Source organism: Callorhinus ursinus, unplaced genomic scaffold (assembly GCF_003265705.2).
Source record: "Callorhinus ursinus isolate GAN/ISIS: 27379988/994484 unplaced genomic scaffold, GSC_fseal_2.0 scaffold7, whole genome shotgun sequence".
Classification (NCBI taxonomy): domain Eukaryota; kingdom Metazoa; phylum Chordata; class Mammalia; order Carnivora; family Otariidae; genus Callorhinus; species Callorhinus ursinus.
Genome location: NW_027397069.1, coordinates 52125797 through 52152730, shown reverse-complemented (window position 1 = coordinate 52152730; position 26934 = coordinate 52125797). Strand labels below are relative to the sequence as shown.

The following is a 26934-nucleotide window of genomic DNA, read 5'->3' as shown; positions in this document are numbered from 1 at the left end:
GTAATCCAGAGCCTGGGCTTTCAGCTGCCTGCTCAAGATGCACAGCAATCATATTCTCCTCCTACAAGAGATGGCACAAAGGGCAAATTCCCACAAGGGAGATGCTCTAGCCAGAAGACAGGTAAAATGTGGGCTGGAGGATAGGAAATGTGTGTACACGCAAGTGGCACTGGAGACTAAAATCTGGCAGCAACAACGAAGGCAGAGTCTCGGCTAACAGCCAGTTGTCTGAAGAGATGCTGAGTCCATCGACGGAGAGAATGGGTGGAGATAAGCACCAAGAAGCAGGCAGGGGGATGGGAGAAAGATGCAGAGGTCAAGGTTTTCTAGAGCACAGATGAAGGTCTCAGTAGGCAACTGAATTTTTAGGTCAAGAGCTGAGAAAAATCACCTAAGAAGGTACCGATTTGTCCAAAGACATATTGAAAGCACTCAAGTCACAGAACTTGTCTAGAGAGAATGTGAAGATAAAGGAAACCCCCCACTCTTGAGGGAAGAATCCCTTTTTCATCTAAAAATAAGGAGATTTAGTGTGTATACATATATACAACTTACGTATCTGCCACATAGCTGCGGTCTTTAGAAACCTGAGAAGGGTTTTGTTTTGTTTTTAAAGAAGGCAGGAGGTCTTTAAAATGCTCTCTGAAAAACTTCTCTTACACATGTGAGGTTTTGAATTACTTCTAGGTAAGTTTATTTTTGGGGAAAATAAGTTAGTTGAACGGTGCGTGATTTTAATAAGTAAAACTACTACTAATAGTTCCAGTACCACCCAGGAGGTGCTTGGCTACTCTGAGCCCAAGTCGCTGGCGTCAGTAACTGCACTTCAGGCATAAGCACTGTGTGGGCTCTGGGTGAAGTTCTGCATGCTTACAGTGCTCCCGGGATATGCCATTTCCTAGCCTTATTTATGTGCTCTCTTCACCCTAAGAACCTCACAGCACAGCTTACCTGCCTTATCCATCTGCATAAAAGGTGATTTCTAACGTAAGAAAACTTCCCAGTGTTAACGTGGCGGTGGGGGGGGGGGGGGGAGTGGAGAGAGAGAGAAACAAGGGTGAAAAAAATCCAGCCTGTTTGGTCCGCCCTCCCTGGCTGTTACTACCTTGCAGTTTATGACAGATAGAGGGAGGTCTGGGGAAGTGAAGGAGGCAGCCGGAGAGCCGGTCCATTCCCGTGGAAACCCTGAGTCCTTTAGCACAGGCAGCTAGCTCTCCCTACTTTCCTGAGGGATTTCTTTTGCGTGACTTGGAGAGGGGCTCATGAATGATTTCTAAACGTGTGCCTCGCTCAGGCAAGCCGCACAGGGAGGGAGTAACCCAGCCGAGTGGGGGCAGAGCCAGCAAACACAGACCGCGCAGGGCTGGAAGTGGCTCTACTCTTGCATGCAGTTTTTGAAGTCAGCAAAACAGAAATCAAATTACTCTATTATGCCTGTGGACGCTCGAGAAGGGGCTCTACCCTGGCTTAATTACCATGGGAGATGCAGCAAGTCACTGAACAGCAAAGTATGTCTAATGTGTGGACCCTGAAGACAAATGTAAGTTCTCATGCTGCTGTATTTCATTTCTGCGTTAATTTTCTTTCTGGCTTGAAATCACGCTTGGCCAAAGCATTATCATTCTCAATGAGAATTTCTAGTGTGGAAAGTTGTCGGCTAATCTTTGCTTAAGACTTTTCTTCTTCTTTTATTAACTAAGCATAATGCAAATGGAAATTCCCGACAGCAACTATGGCAATTCAGCCTAGAGACTGAGAACTATAACCCCAAGTACACCCAATTACTATGGGATTAACACTGGATGTATTTTTAATTGACTTTCTTCACGTAGAATGCATACCACCCCACTGTTCTTGGATTGCATGCTGTTTTAATACCGCTGTAGCTAAACTAGTGGGATCAACATAACCAACAGAATGAGATAGAGCTCAATGAGATTCCTGGTAATTACAAAACTTTTCTTTTCTGGCCAGGATCACATTTTTCTCCCTGAATGCTCAAAACTCTGCAACTGCTATGTTGCAAAGTCCATTCTGTTTTTGACCTTGCTTTGAAGAAAAAAATGAAACTAAGCAAGACTCCACTAGCACCATGAAGGCAGGAGATACAAAGAGCCACTGCAGTTCAGCTCCCATTGTAATAATGAGAGAAAAAAGGCGACCAAAGGAGCTCAGCATGTATACCGGCTTCGGTGTGACCAAGCGTGGGGACAGAAAGATGGATGGCGAGCTGAGGCTATAACTTGTTAGTTTTTCTTTACTTCATCTGCTACAAGTTCCGGCTTAGAAATGGATATTCTTTTTGAGGAAAATGCTTCTTTGAGCTCAACTACAAACTCCTTAATGCAATTAAATGAGGACCCAAGGCTCTACATCAATGACTTTAACTCCGGAGAAGCTAACACGTCAGATGCATTTAACTGGACAGTGGACTCGGAAAATCGAACCAACCTTTCCTGTGAGGGCTGTCTCTCACCACCATGCTTCTCCTTACTTCATCTCCAGGAAAAAAACTGGTCTGCTTTGTTGACAGCTGTAGTGATTATTCTAACCATTGCTGGAAACATACTCGTCATCATGGCAGTGTCCCTAGAGAAAAAGCTGCAGAACGCCACCAACTATTTCCTGATGTCACTTGCCATAGCTGATATGCTGCTGGGTTTCCTTGTCATGCCCGTGTCCATGCTAACCATCCTGTATGGTGAGTGGCATTAGCCTCCCAGCTGCACCCCTATGTAATAGACAGCATGTGCATGTTATGAGCAGATGAGCTGGGGCTCAAGGGACAAACTAAACACAAGGGTTTATTTATAGACAAGGGTCTACCATGGTACACTAGTTAAATCTTAAAGTGAGCTTTCACATATTAAGAGATCAGACACCCTATTATCCTTGGAGAGTTTTGTGCTTTGAAAACACGTACATTTTATGTAGTCACTTTAAATGCCCCCCAATACAGTCACAAAGCAGTAATTTAGCTGTCATTCTGAATCCACTTGATTTTTGCTTCTATATATTCCCAAATATTCCAGCCTTCAGGACAGAACACAGTTTCATCTTTGTCACAGTTTTCAGCACCTCTAACAGAGTGGTAAAACCTTCCCAATTACCTTGGAACATGTGCAGGGAAAACATTAGTGGTACAGTGGGTTTAATATTAAAATATGCAGATTCTGCCTTCGAATAAATGAATTACTGCAGTTTCAATTGTTCCCTACCCCAGAGAAGCTAATTTGGAAGTGTGCCTTTGAATTATACCCTCAACTCTTAAAAAATACATATACATCAACTTCTCAGTCTTATTTGGAGAAGTAGAAAACAAATGGGAAGACATTAATCTCGCTTTCTTCAACAGTTTGAAAGAGTCAAACCCCTTAGCAAGTCAGCAAACACTGGGAGGGCTTCAGCGAGAAGCAGAATGTGATGCTCTTTTCAAATTATGAGTAAGACAGCTGGATTTCTTTTAAAAAGAATATTTAGACTGCTGACACAGGCACGTAGCAATCACCCAGAGCTTGAAATACATCATGATCTTTGTAAAAAGGTATTTTCTGGCCAAGCCTTAAGGGCTAAAATTATATACATACATATACTACCCCAGCGCTGAGGGGTATGGAGGAAGGAAGGAGCTGGGCAATGAAGAAGAGGTGCCGGTTTGCACGGGGTCGATACTGTTCCTTGCAAGGCCAACCTCCGTTTGACCACTCAAATGTCACACCAGGAAGATTTCATCAAATTTGCTCGTCATTTCCCAGACAGGCTGCAGAGGTTCTCGCTTCCTAAGACCCGACCCCCGCCTCAAAGGCAAACTCCGGGAGTGGTGCATGGCTCCCAGAGGTCCCATCAGGGAACCAAAACCACTGCCAGAGGCGGGGGTGACCCCAGTTGCAGGTGGGGAGCAGGCACCCTTGAGCTGGGTTAAGAAGGTAGGACCTGGCCGCTGCCTCCCGCTCGGCGTGCAACGGCGCCCCCTGGCGGCGGCCGCTCCGCACGCAGCCAGTTGCAGCCAGAGCGGCAACTCTCCCTGGACTGGTCCTCTCTCACCCCGCAGGGTAAGGAAATGCCCCCTCCCTATCCCTGCTTCGGAAACCAGACTGTGGCCGACCTCGGCTGCCTCTTTGCAGAGAAAACTCCAAGGGCTAACATCAGTTTCGACCAGGCAGTGTGTGACTTCCCTCCAGGCACTGCAAAGGAAGAGGCTCTTGTTTTAGCTCGTGTTTATTTGGGGGGGGGGGGAACCCAAAGTGAAAGGCATTAAGTTAGCCTTGTATCCTGCACCCTTTACTTTCCTCAATATAGGTGGTGGCATTTTGGTAGAGTATACTTGCAAATGTGGAATTTGTTCAGCTTTGTCAGTCTGGACTATTGTAAAGAAAAGGAGATCTTTATGATTGCCTTTTCCCTTGTACTCAGACGTAATATCGCTTATACAGTTGCCAAAGCTAATTTGGGTTTATATAACCATTTGATCCCCTTTAAAACAAAAACAGGAACTTAGAATATGCATGAAGGGCCTCCTGCAGTGCTCCTCATTTGGGGATCATCAGGAGAGCTCTGGAACACTTTGTTTGGGGCCCACCTCCTCCTACCCTCCTGAGCACCAAGACCTAGAGAAAAAGCTCTCCGGCTGAGTCTCAAATGCAGCCAGGGCTGACAACCACTGCTGTGAGCAGCTGTTGCCAAAGTGTTATCCCTGGACCAGCAGCACCACCTGGAAACTTGTTAGAAATGGCAATTCTCCTGCCCCGTTGCAGAGTCACAAAATCAGCACTTCCAGGTGGGGTCCAGCAGTACCCTTTTAACACCCTACCTAGGAGACTCTGAGGCTTGCTAAAGTTTGAGAACCACTGCCCTGAAACACTCAGGAAAAAATGCCATGCTTTTCTGCATATTTTCCCTCAAAACACACACACCCCAAATTTGAGTTGAACCCCTAAAGCAATTATCTTTCATTTTTCCAAAAAATATTCTCCATCTGGACTTGTTAATCATTTACTCATTCACACCAATAGCATTTATTGAGAGACCACTAAATGACATCACTGTGCAAGACTGAGCGGTTATAGTGATTAAGAGGTGGCCCGAACCTCAGGGAACCCAAAGGATGTTAAAGATGTGAATAAGGCAGTGTCCTGTAAGAGGCGCTTTAATAGAGGAGCTCCAACGACATCAAGGCTTCTAACTCATTAAAAACAAAGAAAAAAGGTAGTTGTTAGGGGACACACAGCAAGAGAAACCCTGAAGACAACCCAGGTTTACTACAACACACTGGCATATAATTCCAGCCACAAGAAATTTCTAAACCCTGTGCTCATCAGCTAGTAGGATCTTATCGTTGTTCAGTACAATTGTTCTTAGGCTTTTTAAAATCTTGAAAATATCTGGTGTTGCCCTTTGCAACCTCCTGTACCTCCCCTGCCCCGGCCCCCCAAATGGAAACACTTCTGGCAGGGTCGGTTCCACACACCATTGGAGGCCTGATATCCCTTATTAACGCTAACCTTCTGCATCCCAGGTTACCGGTGGCCTCTGCCTAGCAAGCTCTGTGCGGTCTGGATTTACCTGGATGTGCTCTTCTCCACGGCTTCCATCATGCACCTCTGTGCCATCTCACTAGACCGCTATGTTGCCATCCAGAACCCCATCCATCATAGCCGATTCAACTCCAGAACAAAGGCCTTTCTGAAAATAATTGCTGTTTGGACCATATCAGTGGGTAAGTGGGTACAGGATTTCAGGGGCTTATTTGAAATAACTGTTGATGACTTCCAAAGAGACTTGTTCTGTTTTGTTGCACGAAAACCTGACACCCTGACTCTATGGGGTTTTTGTTACCGTCCTCTCTAGGTTGTAATGTAGTAATTATCAGATTTGCTTTAGGAAGTATTAATGTCACTGGCTGACAGTGTGAGTTTGCACAGTTAAGAACATATGTACCTACAGAGCCAAAATTAGAAATAACTGTGCCATAGCCCCTTCCAAATGCTTTTTCCCCCATCTCACACTTGCAAATTCACTACTCTAAATCTTGAGCTTCCCCAGAAACCCCCATTCAAGTTGATTTATCATCACTGGACTTGTTGCCAGTTTAAGATGGCAGATCCCCATGCTGGAGAATACACAGCTTCCGGAGGCTGGAGAAAGGTACCAAGTGCTGTCACTCAGAGGCAGAAGGTGAGGACAGAGGAAGGTGGCAGGACTAGCTCAGGGGCAAGGCATTTCCACCTGCCCAGTGCCTCGGTAACTCCTCCTCCTGTTAGGTCGCCACACACCGGAAAGATTTCAACCCACTTCACTTGCTTTGATTACACATTCACCTCTTACCAGTATTGATCTCCTGTCACACACACACACACACAACAGGCAGGAAAGCCCAGGTAATGGGAGCCAAAGGGGCAGCTCCCAGGTAGTTAAGTCAATGGCACCTGTTACCTCAGCAGGCTTGGTTTGTAACTAAAAATTCCCTGGGATTTGTTTTAAGGTTACAAAGCTTTTCAGGCAAGAACACTGCACCTGCTTATGGCCACATAGGTTCCAGCATCTGCTAACATGAGAGAGACTGTGGGATTTGATGGCAGGCTTGATACCAAAAACTTCTGAGTCTTTGTAATAAAAATCCAATAGCAAACGCAATAGGATATTTTGTGTTTTTCAGTTCCTATTGCTTGCCTTGCTACTAAAGATGTCCTCTGCAGAGTAGGTAACTCCATTTTATGGATGAGCAAACTGGGGTTCAAGTGAAATGACCTGCACAAGACCCCACAGCTAGGAAATAGGACAGTGCCAATTTTATGATGGAAATGTTAAATTACATTTGCAGGATTTTCAAAGTTTTGAAGGGTCTTACCTAGTTTCCGTTTTAAACTCCCTAGTACAGGTTGAGGTGGATAGAAGAGATTATGCTTATTTGATCAATTAGGGAACCAGAGCAGAGAGAGGTTTTGCGGCTTGCTGGATCAGCTCTCCAACTAGTGACAGGGCTAGGACTCCAAACTTCTGGCACCAAGCCATGCGCTTACTGCTGCATGACCACTTTCTTTAGGAAACCATTTTTGCTCCCCCCCCCCAAAAAAATGCAGCTTGTGGTTTCTGGGCCCATGCAATCTTAGACTTTTATTAGGAGCAAGAGAATGAAGGACTAGTGGCTCTCCATCCCAGCTGCACCTAAGAACCCCTGTGGAGCACTGTGATTTAATTGGTCCGTGGTAGGGTGACTAAGGTGCAACCAGGGTTGAGGACCACTGAAACACACGTGATTAGCAAAGGTGGCCAATAATGCAAACAAAGCAAACCATGCTATAGTCAGGTTTATTCTAGTTTTACCCTTGTACACAGTCCCATTGGTGAGACAGACGCTGGGAGCATAACCCATCTTTTATCTTCTGCCATACTGACACCCCTTGCCCCATCCTAGTAAAGCTCAATAGCACTAGGCTATTTCTGGGCTGTTTCGGAGCAAAGACAACCAACCCACGGTATTTAAAGCATCTTACAGAAAATAAACTGTAGATAAGTTGCACAGGATGACATCACTCATTCAGCTATCACTCCAGGAGACAGGCAGGCTGGAATGGTTGTGGGGGTGCTAGGAAGAGTTATCAGTTTGGCCATACTTACAGCATAGCTACTATGTGTGTAGTAAATATATCTAAGATGAGTAAGATCTGTGTTTGGAGGCCTCCAACAATGTGGTGGAAGGCGGCAAATAAGGAAACAAAAGAGCTGAGGTTACATAGGCTCTATATCACACGTCTGAGATATAAGGCTGAGGAGATGGCAGTTGGGAAAGGTGTGTAAAAAAAAAAAAAAAAAAACAAAAAGTTCTAACCAAGAGCCTGAAGGTGCTTATCACAAACATTCTGAATTTTCTGCTAGTGTTTCCACTTGTTTTACATTTAGAGACTTAGATTGTATACACAAAATTCCATCTGGACTAACAGGTTCTTCTATCAGTGAATACAACCTGAAAAGCATCTATTGATGTATCAATAAATTGATGAAAAACTGATATTTTCTTGATAGAATGAATTTGAACTGCCCTTGCATTCCTGAAATAAATTCATAAACGAAATTGGTTTTGGAGGACTTTGTTGGTTTATCATTCTTACAAGGTTTTTTTTTTTCCTTTTTAGCTGCATTAAATAAATTTGGGGCATTGTTTTTTTTCTTTGTGGTCTTCAAATATTTAAATAGGAATGTTCTTTAGAGATTATATAGAACTTAGTTCTAAAGTTCTCTCATCCTGGTACCTTTTTAAATGTTCTCTTATATTACAACTCTAAACTTTCTTCAGTGGTTTTTTACAATTTCTACCTCGTCTTGGGTTATAAGCTACGTAGAAAGTTGAAATCATCTTTTATATTGATTCTTCGTTATTAAATGCAATTCTTCTTGCCTTTACATCTACTTCAATCTGATATTAGTATAGCCATGCCAGTTCTTTTGGTCATTTTCTGAATATATCTTATTCCGTCTTATTACTGTCACTTCTGATTTAATATTTAAAGTATCTTGCTTATAAGCAGTTTTTTAATCCAATCTATCTTTTAATTGGAATATTTACCCCATTTATATTTAATGGAGCCCATAGTATCTGGGTTTAAAATTACCCTGTTACTTTTGTCCCATTTGTTCTATATTCTAGTTTCTACCCTTGCCTTATGGCCTGATCAAGAATTCCTTGTTCCCCTTTATAAGCTTGTTATCCATTCTTTTAAATCCTTGATTTTTTTAACCTAATACAGTCTAACAAATTTTATCATTTCTTAGATAATGGAAAAACCTTGGAATATTTTAACTCCATTTATCCCTATCTTTCATGTTCTTTCCTATTGTCTAATTTTAAGTATCCTTTTAAAACCCATAGGACCTAAGCATTCTACTATTTCCCACATATTGACCCTTTGTTGCCTTCCATTGCTTTTGTCATTTCCATGATTCATAGTCCTTACTTCTGAATTTTAGAGTAACCATGTAGTTTTCTTTCAGCTTTATTCTAAACCTTTTTGCCTTCATTTTAAACATTTTTTTGCTCGATCTACAACTCAAGGTTTCAGGTTTTCTGGCCATTTAGAAGGGGCATTCCAAAGTTCTAGCATATAGAATTTTGTTTGATGATGAGAACTCAGCTGTCAGACTTAGCAGTGTCCCTTAGAAACCACCATCTCTTGCCACCCTTTACTGCTTTAGGATTTTTTTTCTTTGTATCTTAGCAATTTTACCATGAATGTGCCTAGATGTCTGTTAGCTTTGGGTTTGTCCTGCATGGTGTTTATATTCATTCTTTCATTTTTTTTTTACTCAATGTCTTGTTCACTTAGCAACATTTTTGGCCATTATCTTTTCAAGTATTGCTGCTGCCACATTCTTTCTCCCCAACACATTTCTTGGACTCTAGTTTCACAGATGGTAGAAATGTTACTCATGGTTATGACTCAACTTTTCTACATTTTTCATCTTTAAGTCTTTAGTCCAGGTAGTTTTACTCCTTTTTCTTCTGGATTATTAATTCTCTCACCAGCTACTCCAAATGTGCTGCTCAACAGATGTGTTGTAGCCTTAATAGGTCACTGTATTTCTAGTTTTAAAATTCCCATTTTATTGTATTTAGTTCTGAAATAATTCTCCATATTTTCATCTGTTTTCTTAAAGGTTAATCAGATATCTGGACAGCTAATTATCTGGAATATTCTATTTTCTGGGGTCTTTTTCCCTTGGACTGTTAGTATGCCTGGTAATTTTTTTTTTTTTATTCAATACCAGACACCATAAGAAAAAAAACTGTTAATATTCTTGTTCAGAGAGGTGTTCCTTAGCTTTAGCAGGCAATTGCAATTAAATCCCCTTAATCCAGCCAGGGATTGAGCTTATTTTAGGCTGGCTTTTCATAAGCACTGTTTTTTAGTTTATCCTTATACCTAGGGTATATTCCTTCATTTTCTCAAAAGAAAGCCTGAGGTGTTCTCCATTTTGAAGAACTCCAAACTCCCATCCCCTCAGCACTACAAGACTGCTACTGACTCTTCAGGGACTCAGGATCTCAGTCTATCCCTCTGACAAACTGGTAAATGACCAATTGGGAAAAGGGGCTCCACTAATACCTTCTTTCCCTTCACTCCAGAATCTTAATTCCTGAAATCCTGGCTACCTTGGTAGCCCTAACTTCAATTTTTTCTCTAACCCGAGACAAGGTTTTGGGCCTTGCGTTCTGCCTTATTTGAAATTAGTATTACCATACCTCTTCCTCATTTGAAATTCCCCCTTGCATCTTTTCTCATCTCTCCATTTTTGTCATGCCTTTGTTCCTTTCATATTTTTAAGATTTTTTATTCGAGAAAGAGCATGAGAGAGAGAAAGCACAAGTTGGGTGGGAGAGAGGCGGAGGGAGAAGCAGACTCCCCACTGAGCAGGGAGCCCAATGTGGGGCTCGATCCCAGGATCATGACCTAAGCCAATGGTAGACACTTAACGGACAGCCACCCAGGCACCCCCTATATTTAAACATTTTTAAAAACACAATTTTCCTACCCCTGCCTTTTGATAAATTCATCCTGTCTATATTACTATCACAAGTAACAAAAAATTTTATTCTTCCCTTCTATTTCATATTTTTTTTTATAACAGTTCATTTACCTTATTTCATGCATTTACTGACTTGTACAAGGTCATTTTTTCCTTAACCCCATCCCAATCAGTTTGAATTATTTGGCTTTTCCATTCCTTTTATTATTGCAGTCCCATCCCAAATAATTAAGCTGATATTTCTATTAGAAGATCATAAATAATCAACTAGGTTGTATTATTTCCTCATTCACCCTGAGTCCCAGTTTAGACTTCTCCATAATTTTAAAATAATAGCTTTTTAAGCAAGTCAAAGAAATGCACAAACTATAAAGATATAGACATTGTTTACTACATGAGAAAAGGTTTTATAGCTAAAAAAAATCAATATAAGCAAAGTCAAAAGAAGGTTTCAGTGTGTATGAACAGACCAAGTGCTGATGTTCCTAACATACAAGGAGTACCATTTCAATAAATAGATAATTCAATGGGGAAAGAAACCTGAACATGAACAGAAACATGAAATGGACAATGCTGAAAAGTGGACAACAAATGGACTGGAAAATCCTTTAACAGTCATGGAAATGTAATTTAAGACAATGCATTACCACTTTTCATCTGATTGGCAAAATTAAAATAAGTGGAAACACCCAGAGTGATGCCCTATGTATGCTCTTATTTGTGTGAATATGATTTGTTCTTGAGCAGTGTAGCCAAAGTTGTTAAAATTTGACTTACCAATCCTACCTCAGACTATCTGCCTTACAGAAAAATAAAAGATGTAAGGACATTTAACTCAGAAGTCTTGGAAAATAGCAGAAAAGATTGGATTATGGTTCACTGTATTGTTTTTATCCTAATTACAGAACATTTTATAGCTCTTAAGAATATTGAGGTGGGGTTACTGGATATTCAACGAGAAAAATGTCCATGATGTCAATGCAAAAATCAAGATTTCAGGGTGGTATGGATGGTCTGAGCCCATTCTAGTAAAACAGGAATAATTTATGTAAATATTAGCAGGAAGAATCTGAGGACTTCACATTTGTCAAGAAGGGGAAATTAGAAAAAACAGATTGTTGTTTTCTGCCTGTAGCCTTCTGTATAGTTTTGTCACAAATATTGTAAATGCATCATTCTTGATCATCATAACATCTGTGGTGTGGGAGAGGCGGCTTCATGGAGAAGGTGGATGACCTTCCAGGTCTGCTAGGGTCTAATAAATGGCAACCTTGGGAACCACAGCCTAGATGACTCAAGTTTTCCTGCACTTGGTATTTCTGACATTTGCTGCTGCATCCCCCTGCTTACTGCTGCCAGCTTGGTCATTTTACTGTTGCCAAGGCTTTCATCCAATTCTAAGGAAAATGAACGTAATTTCAAATCAATTGCACTATTTGTGAGCTCTGAGCAAAGAACTGATGACAGAAAAGACTGGCGCATTAGATTAAGAATGACCCTAGGATTTTCTGGATTTCATCCTTTCATAAACCCAATTCCCATGATCAGAGGTAACCGTGACTTCACAATATAAAAAAATGAGCACACACTTTCCTCACAGCGATTGCCTTGCTAACATCATGTAAGAAGAGAAAACACTTTATTCCCTACCTTTAGCTGGTAAAGCTACAGCTTAGAAAAAGAGAAAGGGACTATTGTTCACGTTGTCATAGGACAGGCAGACTCCAATTAAAATTTTTTCTTCCATTTCAGAAATATATTTGCAGCTCATGGAGTAATTTTTGAAGTATCACAAGTCCAGATAGCCTTGAGGGGGGAGGGAAAAAAATTCTATCCCTGACTACTGTTCTCTACATTACCTCTACTTTTGTAATAGGATAAAAACAAGCTTTTTTCACATTTATTCAGAACCTTTGTCTTCACAAACGGACACCTTTGCATAAATCCTCAACTGAATGCTCAGGTCACCAGGTACAACTCTTGCCTTTAGGCACATCAGAAGTTTACGGTCTTAGTGCAGATTTATAAAGAAACTTTGAAGAACAGTGAAAATATCTCCATGTAGCTTTAATTTTTTTTATAGAGGACTTTGAGCATCTTTGTCTATGAACAAATTTCCATTTTGTATAGTTGATTGGTCATAAATCTTGGTTATAAGCTAAACGTCTGAAGTCAGATTATCTGGCTTTGTCGCTCCTAAACTGTGTGACATAGGGCAAGTTACTCACCTCTCTGTACCTTAAGTTCCCGATGAATAAATTTTAGTAACAGTACCTAGGTCATGAGGTTTACTGATTGAGTAAATATGGGGTTTGTGTCATAAATGTTACAACATGTAAACTTTTCTGTAAGGTTCTTGGTTTCTTCCTAACAAATTAGCAGGATTAGCTTCTCGTCTGTTTTCACAATTTATCTAGGTATTCCCAATGTGTTACTAGTCATTTGACATTGGTGGGTTTTTCCACATGAATTTTTGTTTTTATATGATTTTTTTAAAAAAAAATCTTCCATTACTTTTATAGGTTTATTATATATAGTCGTTGAACCACTTAGAATTTAACCTGTGATCTTATTCTTCCTACACAGCTACTTATACCATTTCCCCACTGATTTGAAATGCCACTTTATCATAACCCAAGTTCCCATATATATTTGGGTTGATTTCTGGACTTGTTCTGTTGATCAGTTTACTCTTACCCAGAGTATACTTTCAGTTGAGAATATATAATGGCATTTATTACCTTAGATCAAGTCTCTCATTCTTAGACTTTTCATGACCATTTTCATGTGCTTTGAGTTCCAGAAATCAGCTTCTATCTAGTTCCTGAAAAATGGTTTTATTGAAACCCCATGTAGTTTTGTAAGTCAACTTTCTAGACCTTTTGTGTGGCATGCCTGTGTACTTTTTTGGTCTTTTCTATTTTTGTGTGTTTGTGAGCAGACTCATTCTATGTAGAACGAAGTGAATGTACATAAACAAAAACGAGATTTTAGCATTTAGAATTTTAAAAGTCACATGCAGTTTAAGTCCAAGAAGAATAGTGAACTATGCTTATTTTTTCTATCATATCCTACCTTCTGAAAGAAATACTTGCAAAAATACAAAGTGAATCAGCTGAATAAAACGTGCTCAAATCCAGTGCTCTGTTGGCCTTCATGCCTGAGGGGATTCCCAGCTCCACTGCCTGAAAGAAAGTATATGGAGTCCTCCTGGGATTCTCTCCTCTGGGACCTGTCAGGTTTATGCCCAACTCCCTTATTGCCAGCAGTCAGCCAGCCTAGGAAGTGGAGTCCAGAGATTCATCAAGCAACCAGGACAGGAAACAAATGGGTTACCTCTTTTCCACTGCCGGGAGATCATAACGTAGGCTAGCACCTAGCAGGACACAAAGGCAAACTTGAGGAATTAATCTAACTTTTCTCTTCCCTTGGTTTCTTGACTCATTCTCTCTCCTGGGTGAGGCAAAAATGGTCTTTTCTTTTTGCTCCCACCATATGGCACTGACCTATCCAGAAGGCTAGGAAGGAGCTCTGGGCACCATCTCAGTCTGCAGGTGAGTGGGCCAGTATCTAGGAGCAGGGATGCTAACAGCCACACGGAGATTGCAGTCCTTCCCAAGAGTATCATGGCACCAGACAGCTGCTAAGTGGCCGGCCGTACTGTCACAGCCCTGAAACAAAGGCTCTGCAGAGCCACTACCCACTCAGCCCACCATCTCTTAGCATGCCATGGTCCTTTCCCCTTCTGCCCACAGGTGCAGAATATAGGCACTTCATACTTAGAAACATCATAGAGCGGCTATGCTTTTGGAGGACACATCCTTGGTTGTCCTTCAGCACACTTGCCCATGGGTTAGAGGCCATTTAATGGCCCATGTAGCTCGAAACCTGCCAGAGTGACAGCTGACTTCTTTCTGCATGGCAGACTCAGCCATAACTATGGGACAATATGCTCAATAAAACAGCACTTAGCATAAACTCTCCAGGGCTACTGGAAACTGGTGAGAAAAATTAAGTGATTTGGTGGTAAACAAGTGCTTCATGCCTTGTCACTCTGCTACTTTGGCACGCTTCATGGACTTTGTTCTTTTGATCATTCTCTCAAGGAAAATGAGGAAGGAAAGGAGGGGCAGGACTGAGAACTTTGTTACTTCCAGATATTGAGAGCAGAGGATAGCATCCATATACTGCCCCTTCCTGCCCACGGGCTGTGCAAGTTATGGAGCCTTCCACTTTCTCCAGATCTAACCATCCCTTCTGGGCTAGAAGGTAGGAACCCTCAAGTCAGGGGCTGTGGTAGATCATCTGATAGGTTATCACCAGCACCCTTCATATCCTAGTACTCGTTCTTTCATTGGCCTAACAAAACCTCAACCCGGGATCACTCAGACCACCCCCCCGTTACTGTGACTGCACCCACGTAACCAACAGCTGGAGAAGGTCTCATACTGAATCACATGGTGCCACCTCTCTCTGGTTTCCAACTTTGCCTGGCCCTTCATTATGGTCCATCCTTTGGTCTGTCCCTAGTGCAACTTCAGTTTTTTCCTATTTCCTTTTCTCAACCTCAGATCTTCATCCTCCAATCAGAAGGCCTTATCCCGTTCCCCTCTATGAAAAGGCCATTCAAGTTAATTACCCTTTTCCCTTTTACTTTCCAATTCTGCTTTCAACTTCCAGTTTCCAAACAGGCATGTCAGGACCATCCATGTTCTTCTGTACTTTGTCTCTACTTCCTGTCCTTCCCCGAAGTATCTTCAAAATCCTCCCCATCCATCTGATTTACGTTAACTCCCCTAATGATTCTACCCTTGCTTGCTGCATTTTGTCACATTGTTCACACTGCAAAGCACCATCCAGCTTTGGCTGCCCTTTTTACTGTTCAAGGTCACCAAAGCCTTTCTGCTTCCTAGTCAGATCTAGGAGACTCTAATGTACTCAAGTAATACAAGAGGACATTCTCAATGTGAGATCCAGCAGCTCAGACTACAGAGAATGCAAACTTGCCCTTCATCCCTCCTGCCTTTCCAGACCAGCATCCACAGTCTGTGCTAACGGGAACCTCACCATTATCATTCAGTGCAGAGCACAAGCAGGAGGAGCAAGTGAGTCCTACCAAGCAAATCTCCCTCAGATTTCAGCCCTTTGGGAATGCCTCAGTTCCCTTTCACTTGGATATCCTTTGACTCAGTTTGCTCTTCAAACTTTTGCTGCAGCTCCTGTTTTGGCCCTTCAAGTTGTTTTTTTCTAAACTATCTGTTGTCCTCCATTTGTGAATTGCTAATTAAGAGCACATTCTTTCCTTGGGTTTTTCTAGATGATTGTGACCAGTGCATTGTTTAATCAGTGAAAGGAATTTCAGGATCGTATACAGACAGACATGTCTGGACACGGTCCTGATTCAAAAATATTTCTTTCCTTACCTACTGTCCTTTTATGTATTTAATGCTATGGATTGATCGCTTTCAATACAATCTCTTTTTCTGTTCCTTTATTAACTCCCAAATGAACCACTGAAGGTTTATACGAGGAACCATATTTACAGGCTACATCCAAATGGTTAAGACGTGACCAATTCCCACCACATTTAAGGAAACCACCCAGTTTACACGTTTGATATAGGAACTTTGGAAATCACCCAGGATATAGAAACCCCCAGTCTTTTTTCAGGGGTGCTTTTTACTTCTGATCCAGCAATTAAGCCACCTGTTTTTTTTTGTTTTTTTTTTTTAAAGGTTGATCATTAAAATTTCATTTCATCCAATGAAAGATAACTCAAGCCTGTCTGGAAGAAAGTTGATCTTTTTTGTGGTCTTGTTTGGTCCACTGGTTGTGTCTTTGTTTTAGGCACTGGCTACTGAATCCCTGGTAAACGCCCATGATGTACCACAAACCATGTATCTGTGGTTCCTCTAATTCAGGGAGAGATTCCTCTTCTATCTCCCAGCACCTTCCTGTACAATTCTGCCAGCATTCTATCATGACTCCAGCCACTCTATTCCAGCATCACCATTCTTAGATGCAAATTCACCATCCATGGCCTGTCATTCTGGTTTAAACTACATGCTCCCCACATATACTTGAAGACACTCTTTCTTTGGATTTCTCTCCTAAAGACATTTACCAAGGAATCAGACACCTAGGAGACAAATTATGAGAGTATTTAGCCATACGTAGGAGCTCAATTATACTGTAATGAATCAAGTAAATGAATGAGAAAAGGAGGAAGACATGGAAGGAAGGGATAGGGAAATAAATGGAGAGAAATAAGGTTTCTTGAGAGGCCCTTGTCGCTTTTCCCCTGACAGTAGGTCATCTTTAATATGTCCACCTATGCCCAGCTGTTTTATGTACAGGACCTCACTTGGCCAAGTACAGCAGATAAAGGTTTGCATACATATCTCCAGAGTAGCTTTTTCAGTATCCAGATTTAATGTCTGTTTCCATAGAAACAGGTTTGGCAAGGCTGGTTCACAGAAGCTAAGAATGAGATACATTCCATGAGAATTTCACTAACTTCAGGCAAAAACTAAAAGTCACACTTTTGTCTTTTCAGTAACTTGGTGCTTTAAACTCAGGAGAGCGCCTTAAGTCAAGCAAGAAATATTTTCATTTTATTAATGAGGTTTCTTTTTCGACAGTTCACATTTCTCATAAAATTGAAAGCAGTTACAGAACAGTGTTAACAGAGAATGTTCCCCGGGGGAATGGCAAACTTTCAGATTCTGGTTAATAGTCTTCAGAACCACCCCCACCCAGCCCTTTCCTCAGTGAAACGTCTTAGCCACCACTTGTTCACCTGCCTATTTTGAGTGAGGTATTTTGTCGTTTAGCCAGACATTAAGAGTGTTAAAGAAAACTGAAAAACAATAAGACTAAACTGTAAAAGTGAAGTATTTCTCTAAGCATCCCTAGTAACCATCTTATCAGTTTCTGAAACCATGTGAAACAGACAAACGTGATAACCAGTAACTGAAGACCATTTATTTCACCCTTGGATAAAAACTTGTCTGTGAAGGACTTTTCTGTAAGGAAACAATGGAAGCATAGTAAAAATTACTATAAAATGCATATGCTTAGAGCCATTCTCAGATAATCTTATTCAATAGAAATGGAGAAGCCCAGGAATTGGTATACCTCAAGAAGCATTGCCTGAACTATCAGTTTAGAATTTAAAATTTTTTAACGTATATTCTCATGAACTTATTTCATATTCAAGATTTCAGACTTGTACATTGCATGCACATGTATTTTTAAGGAACCATGTAAGCATTTCTACTAGAAGTACACAGCTGCTCAACCATGCAGAACATACCAGGCTTTTAACTTAAGGGTAGGGAGGAGCCATGTCTTACTTGTCTGTGTTCTTCATCCCTAGTACAGGTGTTAAATAAATGTTTGCAAAACTGACAGGTAATGAGCCAATCCTGGTTTCTTCAATTTTCATTTCAAATTGGTCAAGGTAATAAAGTACCTTCTCACATAAAGGAATATCATGTTTGAAAGATATCACTGCCAATCAATAACCCTACCAGAATTAGGGAGGAAAAATACAACTAAGATGACCCAACTAATTTCCCCGGAGCTCTTTTGAAATAGTTTAGAAAGTCTTAAGTCTCACATGAGATTTATCTAGAATACCTAAAACTGTCAGCAAGCCTCTGAACAAAGATGCTTTTGTTCTAGTAGCAAAGAATTCTATTTCTAGGTCTCCATTCAACCTTCAAAATCATACTCAGAACAAGTTGGGTGTCAAAATATGGAGAAAAGCACTGAAACCTCCTACTGGCCTGACCTAAGTACAGCGTTATCTGCAATTCCTGTCTGTTCACCTACCTGGAAAGTTTACCAACTCTTCATAGTTATTTTGAAATAGGGATGGTTCCTGGGTGAATAAACTAATTCCTAGACTCTATGGAAAGAGTAACACTAAATAGCCTATCTTCAGAATGACTTGCTTTTTCTTTTTCCATAGTGGTTGAAGACAGAGAAGACAGTTGATTTAGCAACCCAGTCAGTGGCTCAGCAGCCTGAAACAGGATAGAAATAGACCAGGTGAGAACCAACGAGTCAGAAGGTTTTTGTTGTTTTTTAACCCATCCCCAGTTGCAAGTAGAATTGGATAGACAACAATCATAAAAGCAGGTAGGGTCTTATGATTGATTTACCTTTGTTTTTCAGGTCAGAATTGACCTGTTTAGTTTATGGGCTTTTAACAGATTTTTCACAAGGATAAAATAAGAAATCTGAATCAAATTGTTTTCATGGTTCTTTAGGAAGCTTTTTCCACATTAGTACCTGTTAGAAGCTAAAAGTCCAATTCCTCAAAGTTGAAACAATTCTCACAATGTAAAAGATCCTAAAAGTTGAAAGGGAGGAGAGAAGGAATGATGGGTTTGGTTAACTTAGTAGCAATAAACTAAACATTTTAAAGTGGTTTTGCAGCACCAATCTCCTCTGTCCATAATACATTGCCATTCAGAGTTCAGCACCAGGTAAGAAGCTGCTCTAGCAAGAGCAGCAGCGTATTGAGACCCGCAGCCTGGGCCATCATCCAGCTTTTATAGGCACATGGTCTGGGTCCATTTCCTCACGTGTGAAGTGAGAAGTTTGGGTTACTGAATTCTTAAGCTCATGGTCAACTCTACAGTCCTATAGTCTGTAAACTGAACGTTGAAGTCTTGGTCTTGAGAATATTTAGGGAGAGCCCAAGCAAAACTTAATTGGAATTTAACACCTCCAAACTACTACATAGCTATACTTCATGTTAGACCAATTGAGATAAAATTCATCAGATTAAAATTGAGTATAACTGATATAGCTCCAAGATAAGATATAGCTCAAAACTCCAATTAATAGGTCACTATTAACAGAGACCCAAGGTATTGAGCCCAAGATCTTTCAAGAACAGGAAAGATCATTAGCAATTTTAACACTAGAACTATTTTCATTTGTCTCCCACATAGAACATATTTTAGCAAATAGCCTACATACGATTCTATATCATACTTTAACTTGTAATGCATTTCTATTATTCCATTATAGGCTCTATCGTTAGGATTTTAATGGCTGCAATTTATTCCCTCATGTTGGTAAAGCATAATCTGTTAGCCATTCTCCCAATTCTGTTTCTAGTTTTGACTAGTAGTATATTCAAAACACTCACTTGGCATTTAGTAGCATTTGTTTATTCTGTCCTTACAGTCGGTTACATTTTAGTTTAGTCCTTTGTTTCACTTGCTTTTAATTTCCTCAGATATATTTATACTTCAGTCCAAATGATGCCTTTACTTTTCTCCTGTTTAAGGAAGTCTGACCATTTTAGAAGTTGCTTTTCTTTTTAAGAAGTCACAAGTGAAAGCAAGTACTTAAAAAAATTGTGACAAAACCAATGTGCCATTTCACTATTAAGTATATAGTTCAGTAGTATTACATTCAGAATCTTGCACAACCACAACCACTATTCCCAAACTTACCATCACAAGCAGAAACTGCATTAAGCAATTCTTTTCCATTCCCTCCTACCCCAACCCCTGTAACTGCTAATCTACTTTGCCTCTGTAAGTTGGTCTCTTACATTTCATAGAAGTGGAATTATATTTGTCCTTTCGGGTCTAGCTTACCTAACAGATTTTCAAGGTTTATTACGCTACATATAAAACTCTATTCCTTCTTATAGTTCAATAGTCTATTATAAGTACATTTGGTTTACTGATTTGTCTGATGGTGGACAGGAGTTATTTCTACCTTTTGGCTCTTGTGAATACTACTATATTGAACGCTGGCATACAAGGATCTGTTGGAGTCCCATTCTCAATTCTTGTATCTATCAAGGAGTGGAATTAGGTCATATTCCAGATTTACCTTTTCGAGTAACTGCTACATCGTCTTCCACAGTACCTACACCACTTTACATTTCCATCAGCAATGTAGAAGGGCTCCAGTTTCTCCACATCATCCGCCAAAGTTTTTTTTTTTTTTTTTTTTTTTTTTTAAAGATTTGAGAGAGACTGAGACAGAGAGTACAAGCAGGAGAGGCAGAGAGAGGGAGAAGCAGACTCCCCACCGAGCCGGGAGCCCGGATGTGGGGCTCGATCCCAGGACCTGAAAATCATGACCTGAGCTGAAAGCAGACGCTCAACCATCTGAGCCACCCAGGCGCCCCTACCCTTGCTTTTTACTGTAGCCATACTAGTGTGAAGTGATATTTCATTGTGGCTTTGATTTATATTTTCCTAATGACTTTTTTTACTTTTGTGTATCTTTGATGAAACTTCAAGTCCTCCATCCACTTTTTAATTGGTATGTTTATCCTTTCATTTAGGAATTCTTTACATGTTCTGGATATAAGCCTTTCAGAGAACATTTGCAAACTTTCTCCCCATAGGTTGTCATTTTCTTGATAATCAAAATTAAACTTGTGCACAGGACATTAAGTCCAATTTACCTTTTTCTTCTGTTGTGTGCACTTTTGGTTCCCTATTTCCAACACTTTTATTCCTTTAACCTAGCTTTCTTACTCCCTACATCTTCCTTAAGGCTTCTTTACCACAAGTTGTACTATTGTTACATAGTAATTTAATCAGTTATCAAAGATTAAAAGGATTTGTGAAAAATTGTTTTCCTGTCTTTTAAAGTATTGAAAGTCTGTGTGGCAATAATAGTGAATAACTTCCATTTTTAGAAATGGCACTATTTCAGTAGCCAGTAAATGTTGATGTAGTTTATAAAGCACTTTTGGATGCTTCAAGGATGAAGAGGGGTGCTTCCTGAAGTCTGACCTCTCCACGGAGGAGACATCTCCATAGTTTTAGAGAAATGGAAAGAAAATGTTTGAAAATGGGAACAATCTCCCCTGATCATCTCTTAAATTCATCATTTGTATTCTCAAGGTTTCCAATGGCCTAAGGAAACCAGCTACTTAAGAACTGACCATCTCTTTGCAGTAGACTGAGACAATTAATCTAAGGCAAGGAACCTGAGCTTAAACCCAAGTCCTTCATGATGAGCAGCAAGCAAGCAGCCCCTTGCTCCAGATGGAGAGGTTACCAGTCATCCAAGGCTGTTCACTATTCAAACATTCTCAAAAAGATACTCTAGCGGAGCAGCAACTCAGAGTTCTGTGGAGAATCATCTCAGTTTTATTATTTTCCCTCTTAAAATTTTAATTCCAGTGTAGTTAGCATAGTTATACTGTCTCCTCAGTTTTAAGCTATGTTGCACATGCATGTAGCAGGCTGTCACATGTTGATATAAAATGACAAGTGGTAAATGGTAAAAGAGATTAAGTGAAAAATGACAAGTTATCAGTCACAGGGAAGGGGACAAGACAGTGGGGTTGCCTTCACTTTCTAGGATGAAGGCCAGTTAGTACCAACTTGTAAGGTAGATAAAGTATTTTAGGTATAATCTATGCCAGATACTTTGTCCCCTCTAGATCTAACACATAGTAAGCATTTTCAGAGTAGCCGTTAATGTTAATTAGTTCTATGCAAGGGTTTAGATTATATATGGAGACTAGTTGGTTAATATATAAAACTACATATAAAATATGTAAGAAACAAAAAAAACTAGTTTTTCTTCTATGTCTGGACTCAAACCTACTTAGAAAGCTCCTCCCCAGACTGGAAGTGGGAACCAATGGAACATGTACCTTCAAGCCTTTGCTCAAATGTTCATTTCCTGGTGAGGCCTACCTAACTTCTCCCCCAACCCAGAGAAGTTTTCACATTCTGTCCTACTTCCCACCCATTCTACCCAGCTTATTACCTTCTATTGTGTACTTGTTTTATCTTCAGCTTATCCCACTGGAATATACGTCCCATGAGGGTAGGGGTTTGTAATCTAGTATACATGATGAATCTCCAGCCCCAAACAGTGTGTAACCACCCACAGCCAATGCTCAGGAAGTTTGTTATATATGAGAGAACTGAGGCCCAAAGAGATGAAGTATCTCAGCAGGATATCATAACAAGGTAGGACTGGCACACACATGCAAGTCTTCTGACTCAGTTACCATTTCCATCGTATGTCACTTACTCTGCTAGCCTCCCCCTGCCCCAGGCCTCTAGGTACATGTATGCAAGCTCCACCCAGGAGCTGAGACCCCGCAGCAAAGGGAGGGACTGTGAGGTGAGGCAGAGCCTGAAGGATGGGTCAGCTCTCCAGGTAAACAGACCAGCTGACCCAACTGTATGCTTGGGTCAGCCTCCTGGGTTAATAACAGATGCATTGCTCTGAACTTTATAAAAGGTAAGCTTTCAGAAGTCTAATCTCTAAGTCAGGACTGCCCATAGGATTTTATATAGAATTTTAATCTACAAAGCAATTTCTACAGCTCTCCCAAGTGAATCCTCTTAGGATTCCCAGGCTGTGGGCAAGAGAGAGATAACAGAACTTGAAAATAATGAAGTATGTGAGAACAATAGCAAAAAGGCCTCATGAGATGGCTGGAAAGCCCAGAAAAGCTTACTTGGGTCTGATCATCCCTACATTCCCATCACTGCTAACTCGGAGGCCTTTCACTCCAGTGTCTACATATCCTGCCGTCAGTGTCCTATACATAGGACTTATTTCCACTCCTAACACAAGTGTGTATAGATCCACATATACTCTAAGTGACCCCAAGATTTCCCTTGAATCAAGTAGTTTCATAAAGCTATCCATCAAGTAGCCATCAGCAATGTGTGCTTTTTAAAACTAAGTTAAATAAAATGTACTTCCTTCACAGTGCTCACATTTTCAATGCTCAGTAGACCTAGCAAAGGCTGTGTTGGCCTAGGACATTTCCAATACAAAGTTCTACTGGACAGTGCCCTTCTAGATGTTAACTCATGTGATATAAGACCATTTACAGTCTACATCTCAATCTGGGAGAGCCGTAATGGTTTCATGTGGCAGTCTGTTGGCAGCCCCGGTATTAGAATTTGTGCCTAACAGCTCTTCGACACTTGATTCTCATGAACTTTGAGCAATAGTTTTATCTTGTCCTATCCCGTGAGACTAGTTTTCTCCTCCATCAGATCATACTCACTGACCTTCAGTCTTCAACAGCTGAGCCTCTTCCCTCCCCACCTGCAATAGTTTTTTTGTCAGCTAGCTGACAGTTCCTGGCCATGTGAGGCTTGGGACAACCTACTTTGCTATCCTCTCCTTTGATAGATCATAAAATTCTCAATGTCCAAATTAAAGTTACAGATTAGCTAGAAGGCCAGAAGATGGGAAAGGGTAGCAAAATGTTTTCTAAGTAAAAATAGGCTAGATTCAGAGGTAGGATAACTCGGAATTTGGCAGTCATGGTTAACCCACAGACCAGTCCCTTAACTTTTCTCAAAGTCTCCTTTGTTGTCATTTGTAGAAGTATTCACATCTGCTAGAGGCCTGGGGGAATATTTTAACAGCATGAAGTAGAACTACATCGATTTTAGATCCGGTTGAGAAATTAAAGCCAGATTCTCCCAACCCAGAAAAACTCTCCACAAAAGGTAACCAAGCGTTATTAAAGAAGCAGCGTGAGTCAGAATGTGCTCTGCATCACAGGCAACCTAGGAGTGCTGAAGCCAGGAAATCTCACCCTTTTATATAGCCAGGCAGATACAGCCCGTTACCTATGTGGTCTCAAGTCCCTAGTCCTCAGGTTTAGAGGACTTACCAGCAATATTTGTCACATCAAGTCCATCCTAGACTTACATGGTAATTGGGGTGACCATCTGTGTTAGCTTCCTACTAGCTGTTTACAAATAGAAATTTTTCATCTTTATGACCGAAGGTAGTTTTGCAGCTCAGAGGGGGTTATCAGCCAAAGTCAGGGTCCCACCTTCCCACAGAACTTGGTAGATGTAGCAGCTCTTAATTACGTTTCCAAAGGATGGCTCCCTGGTCCTAATTCTAAGCCCTACAATAGACTTGTAAGACAACTCAAAACTCAACAAGGCAGAGGAAGAATTACAACTTTATAAAAGCGACCACCCTGAGAAAAAGGAGAGGGTAGCTCTCTCCCTTTTTCCTTATGACAATTAAGCCTTTTGATTTTCATTTGTATTTGCCCTGCAAATATCCATAAGCAATAGGTTATTTCAAATTTGTGTCACTTATAATGGAATCTTATCTAATTGTTGGAAAGTAAATCTGGATTAAATCTAAAGTGCATATTAATTTTTTTCTCTCATGTGCACATAGTAAACTAGACCAAAGTAAACTGACCAAGGAGAAAGGTCAGTGAATGCAGGTCCTTGGGATCTTCTTCCATTCATTTGAAGAGCTGTATAATTAGTGATTTACAACAGAAAGGACCATGTACCTGAGAGCAGTCTAGACAATATTTCTACAAATAACTTATTTGAAGTTATTTGTAGGAAGGTCATTTTGTAGATCAAATATATGAGAAATATTTGTACTGTAGTGATATTCAAATGAAATTGTATTCCATCAACCAAAGAACATAGTTTTTCTTGGGTGGGTTGCGTTACAGGCCTTACTATAGGTCTTTGCCTCATTCATTGTGTGATTGAAAAAATATGTAACAGTAATATACTCTCACCAGCTTTGTTGTAGTTTAGGCAAACTAAAACTACACCCTACTACATAGTAGTTGATTCTAGTACTTGATTAAAATCAAGAGTCGTAGCATCATTCACCTCAAGAACAGTCGGCTACGGTCCACATAGTCTAGGTTTCGTGCTCATAAGATGTCTTAATGACCATCAAGTGGTCAGAACAGTGCCAAGATTTTTATGTACTCATTACATATATGTACCTGTTAACCCCGTTAATTTGTAGTTGAACCCGGGAATGTTTAAACCAGAGGCTTGATGCATTATTTTAGGTATTCAGAATTCAGACGTGGGCGTTATCTAAGATCTTTTAGTAACTTTTCAATGGCTTTCCATTGTCCTTAGGAGGAGTTTGAAAGGAGTTCGTTAGGCTGAGATGCGAAGTCAGCCCTTCTGCCCCCAGACACCTGCCCATTTCTCTGCCCTCTATTCCATCTGTTCCTTAACACTCTTCAAGTCTGCCTAGACTTTCCCCCCTTAGGCTTCAGAGCTGAAGTATTTCCTACCCCACCCCTCCCTTCACTTTCCACTCTTCCTTTAGGTCTTGACTGAGTGGTCTTACAACTAGAGCCGTTACCAGTTAGAGGACACAGAGTTAGTGGACCCAATATAAGTTAGCTTAGGAGTTTGACAGAAGCCACTAACAACTTTCCTATCCATGGTCAGCCAAATTCTCATTTTTCTTCCTATTTCTAGAGTTGCTCATTAGGGGGCCTCTAGGTCACTGAAAGCCACCTTTGATCTATCCCAAAGTGAATTCTACAGTATTTTCCAGCTAATTTTCCTTACTGTTTATATTTAATTAGACTTGATAGTAAAATATAGTTTATCTTCCCCAATACATTTATTTGAGTAGAACCAATCTTTTAGTGTTTACCTCTATACTGATTATAGTACTTACCAGAGTAGGCCCTTAATGATTTAAGTAATACACAAAATCCCTATCCCCCCCCCTCCCCCAGAGAGATGCTTGCTGGGCATCTATTTCTTCCAAAGTAAGATGTTTAAACTGCTTGGTTCAAAACTATAGATGTATTGCCTATATGCCACGTAGTACTTTCAAAAGATACAGTAATCTTTCATTGTAATAGAGTCCAATCTGACAAGCAACTTACTTGTCGTCCTCTGGTTCTCTGCTGCATGCTTAGATAGAGGTCATTTAAGTCCACAGCTAATTTCTTATGTAAGAAACTAGGATCCCAGACCACTGACCCAGAAACTACAGGACAGGCAATAGCAAGACAATCTATTTTTGTCACAAAGGAGGCTGTCCCCATGCCCATCCAGTATTTATGATCTTCGGCTCTTTGGCAATATGTAAAAGGCATAAAGACTGAAATTGATTTTAGTTGGGGGGAATTAGGGATCAGGGAAGTGGCAATAGCAATTAAACCAGAGAAGGAGCCTCCTCTTCAGAGGAGAGCAGGAAAAAAAAAAAAAAAAAAAAAAAAAAAAAAAAAAAATATCAGCTCTTCTACCTCTTACAAGTGTTATCCCCCTCCCCACTCCCACCTTCAAATGCTAATATCCAGATAATCCTTTCTACCTGCTTCAATCCCCCTCCAGGATTTCTCTTTGGGTAAAGATTTTAGTAAATGCTAATGGGTTTGCAGTTACTACCCCTTCCAGAAATGTGTGCTTTTTAGGCAGAGTGCTAGAAGAAAAAAAAAAAAAAAAAAAAAAAAAAAGATGCTTGATAGATACAATGAATCAATCAGATGGAAAAATTTTAGGATGGTAGGAGAGCTAATTAGAGAACAGGCTTTTCCAATGTCACCCAAACTATATCCTAGAAGCAGGTTCACTCCTCTGCCCCCAGCTGACGGGGCTGGGGTGGGGGAGCGGGGGGGGGAGGGGGGGG

General features: G+C 40.6%; 1 protein-coding gene across 3 annotated transcripts in view; it reads left to right on the top strand.

Moving 5' to 3' along the window:
* The first annotated feature begins 1131 nt into the window (after positions 1–1131).
* HTR2A (5-hydroxytryptamine receptor 2A) overlaps positions 1132–26934 on the top strand; it is a 54728-nt gene continuing 28925 nt past the window's right edge. The window contains exons 1-3 of one of the 3 annotated variants that reach the window (XM_025875093.2): positions 1132–1540; positions 1975–2701; positions 5516–5716. In XM_025875093.2, the coding sequence (XP_025730878.1) occupies positions 2290–2701; positions 5516–5716 (613 nt within the window). In that variant the 5' untranslated portion in view covers positions 1132–1540; positions 1975–2289. Of the gene's footprint in view, positions 1541–1700; positions 2702–5515; positions 5717–26934 lie in introns of all 3 variants that reach the window. The other 2 variants (XM_073894540.1, XM_073894541.1) reach the window with 2 other exon arrangements.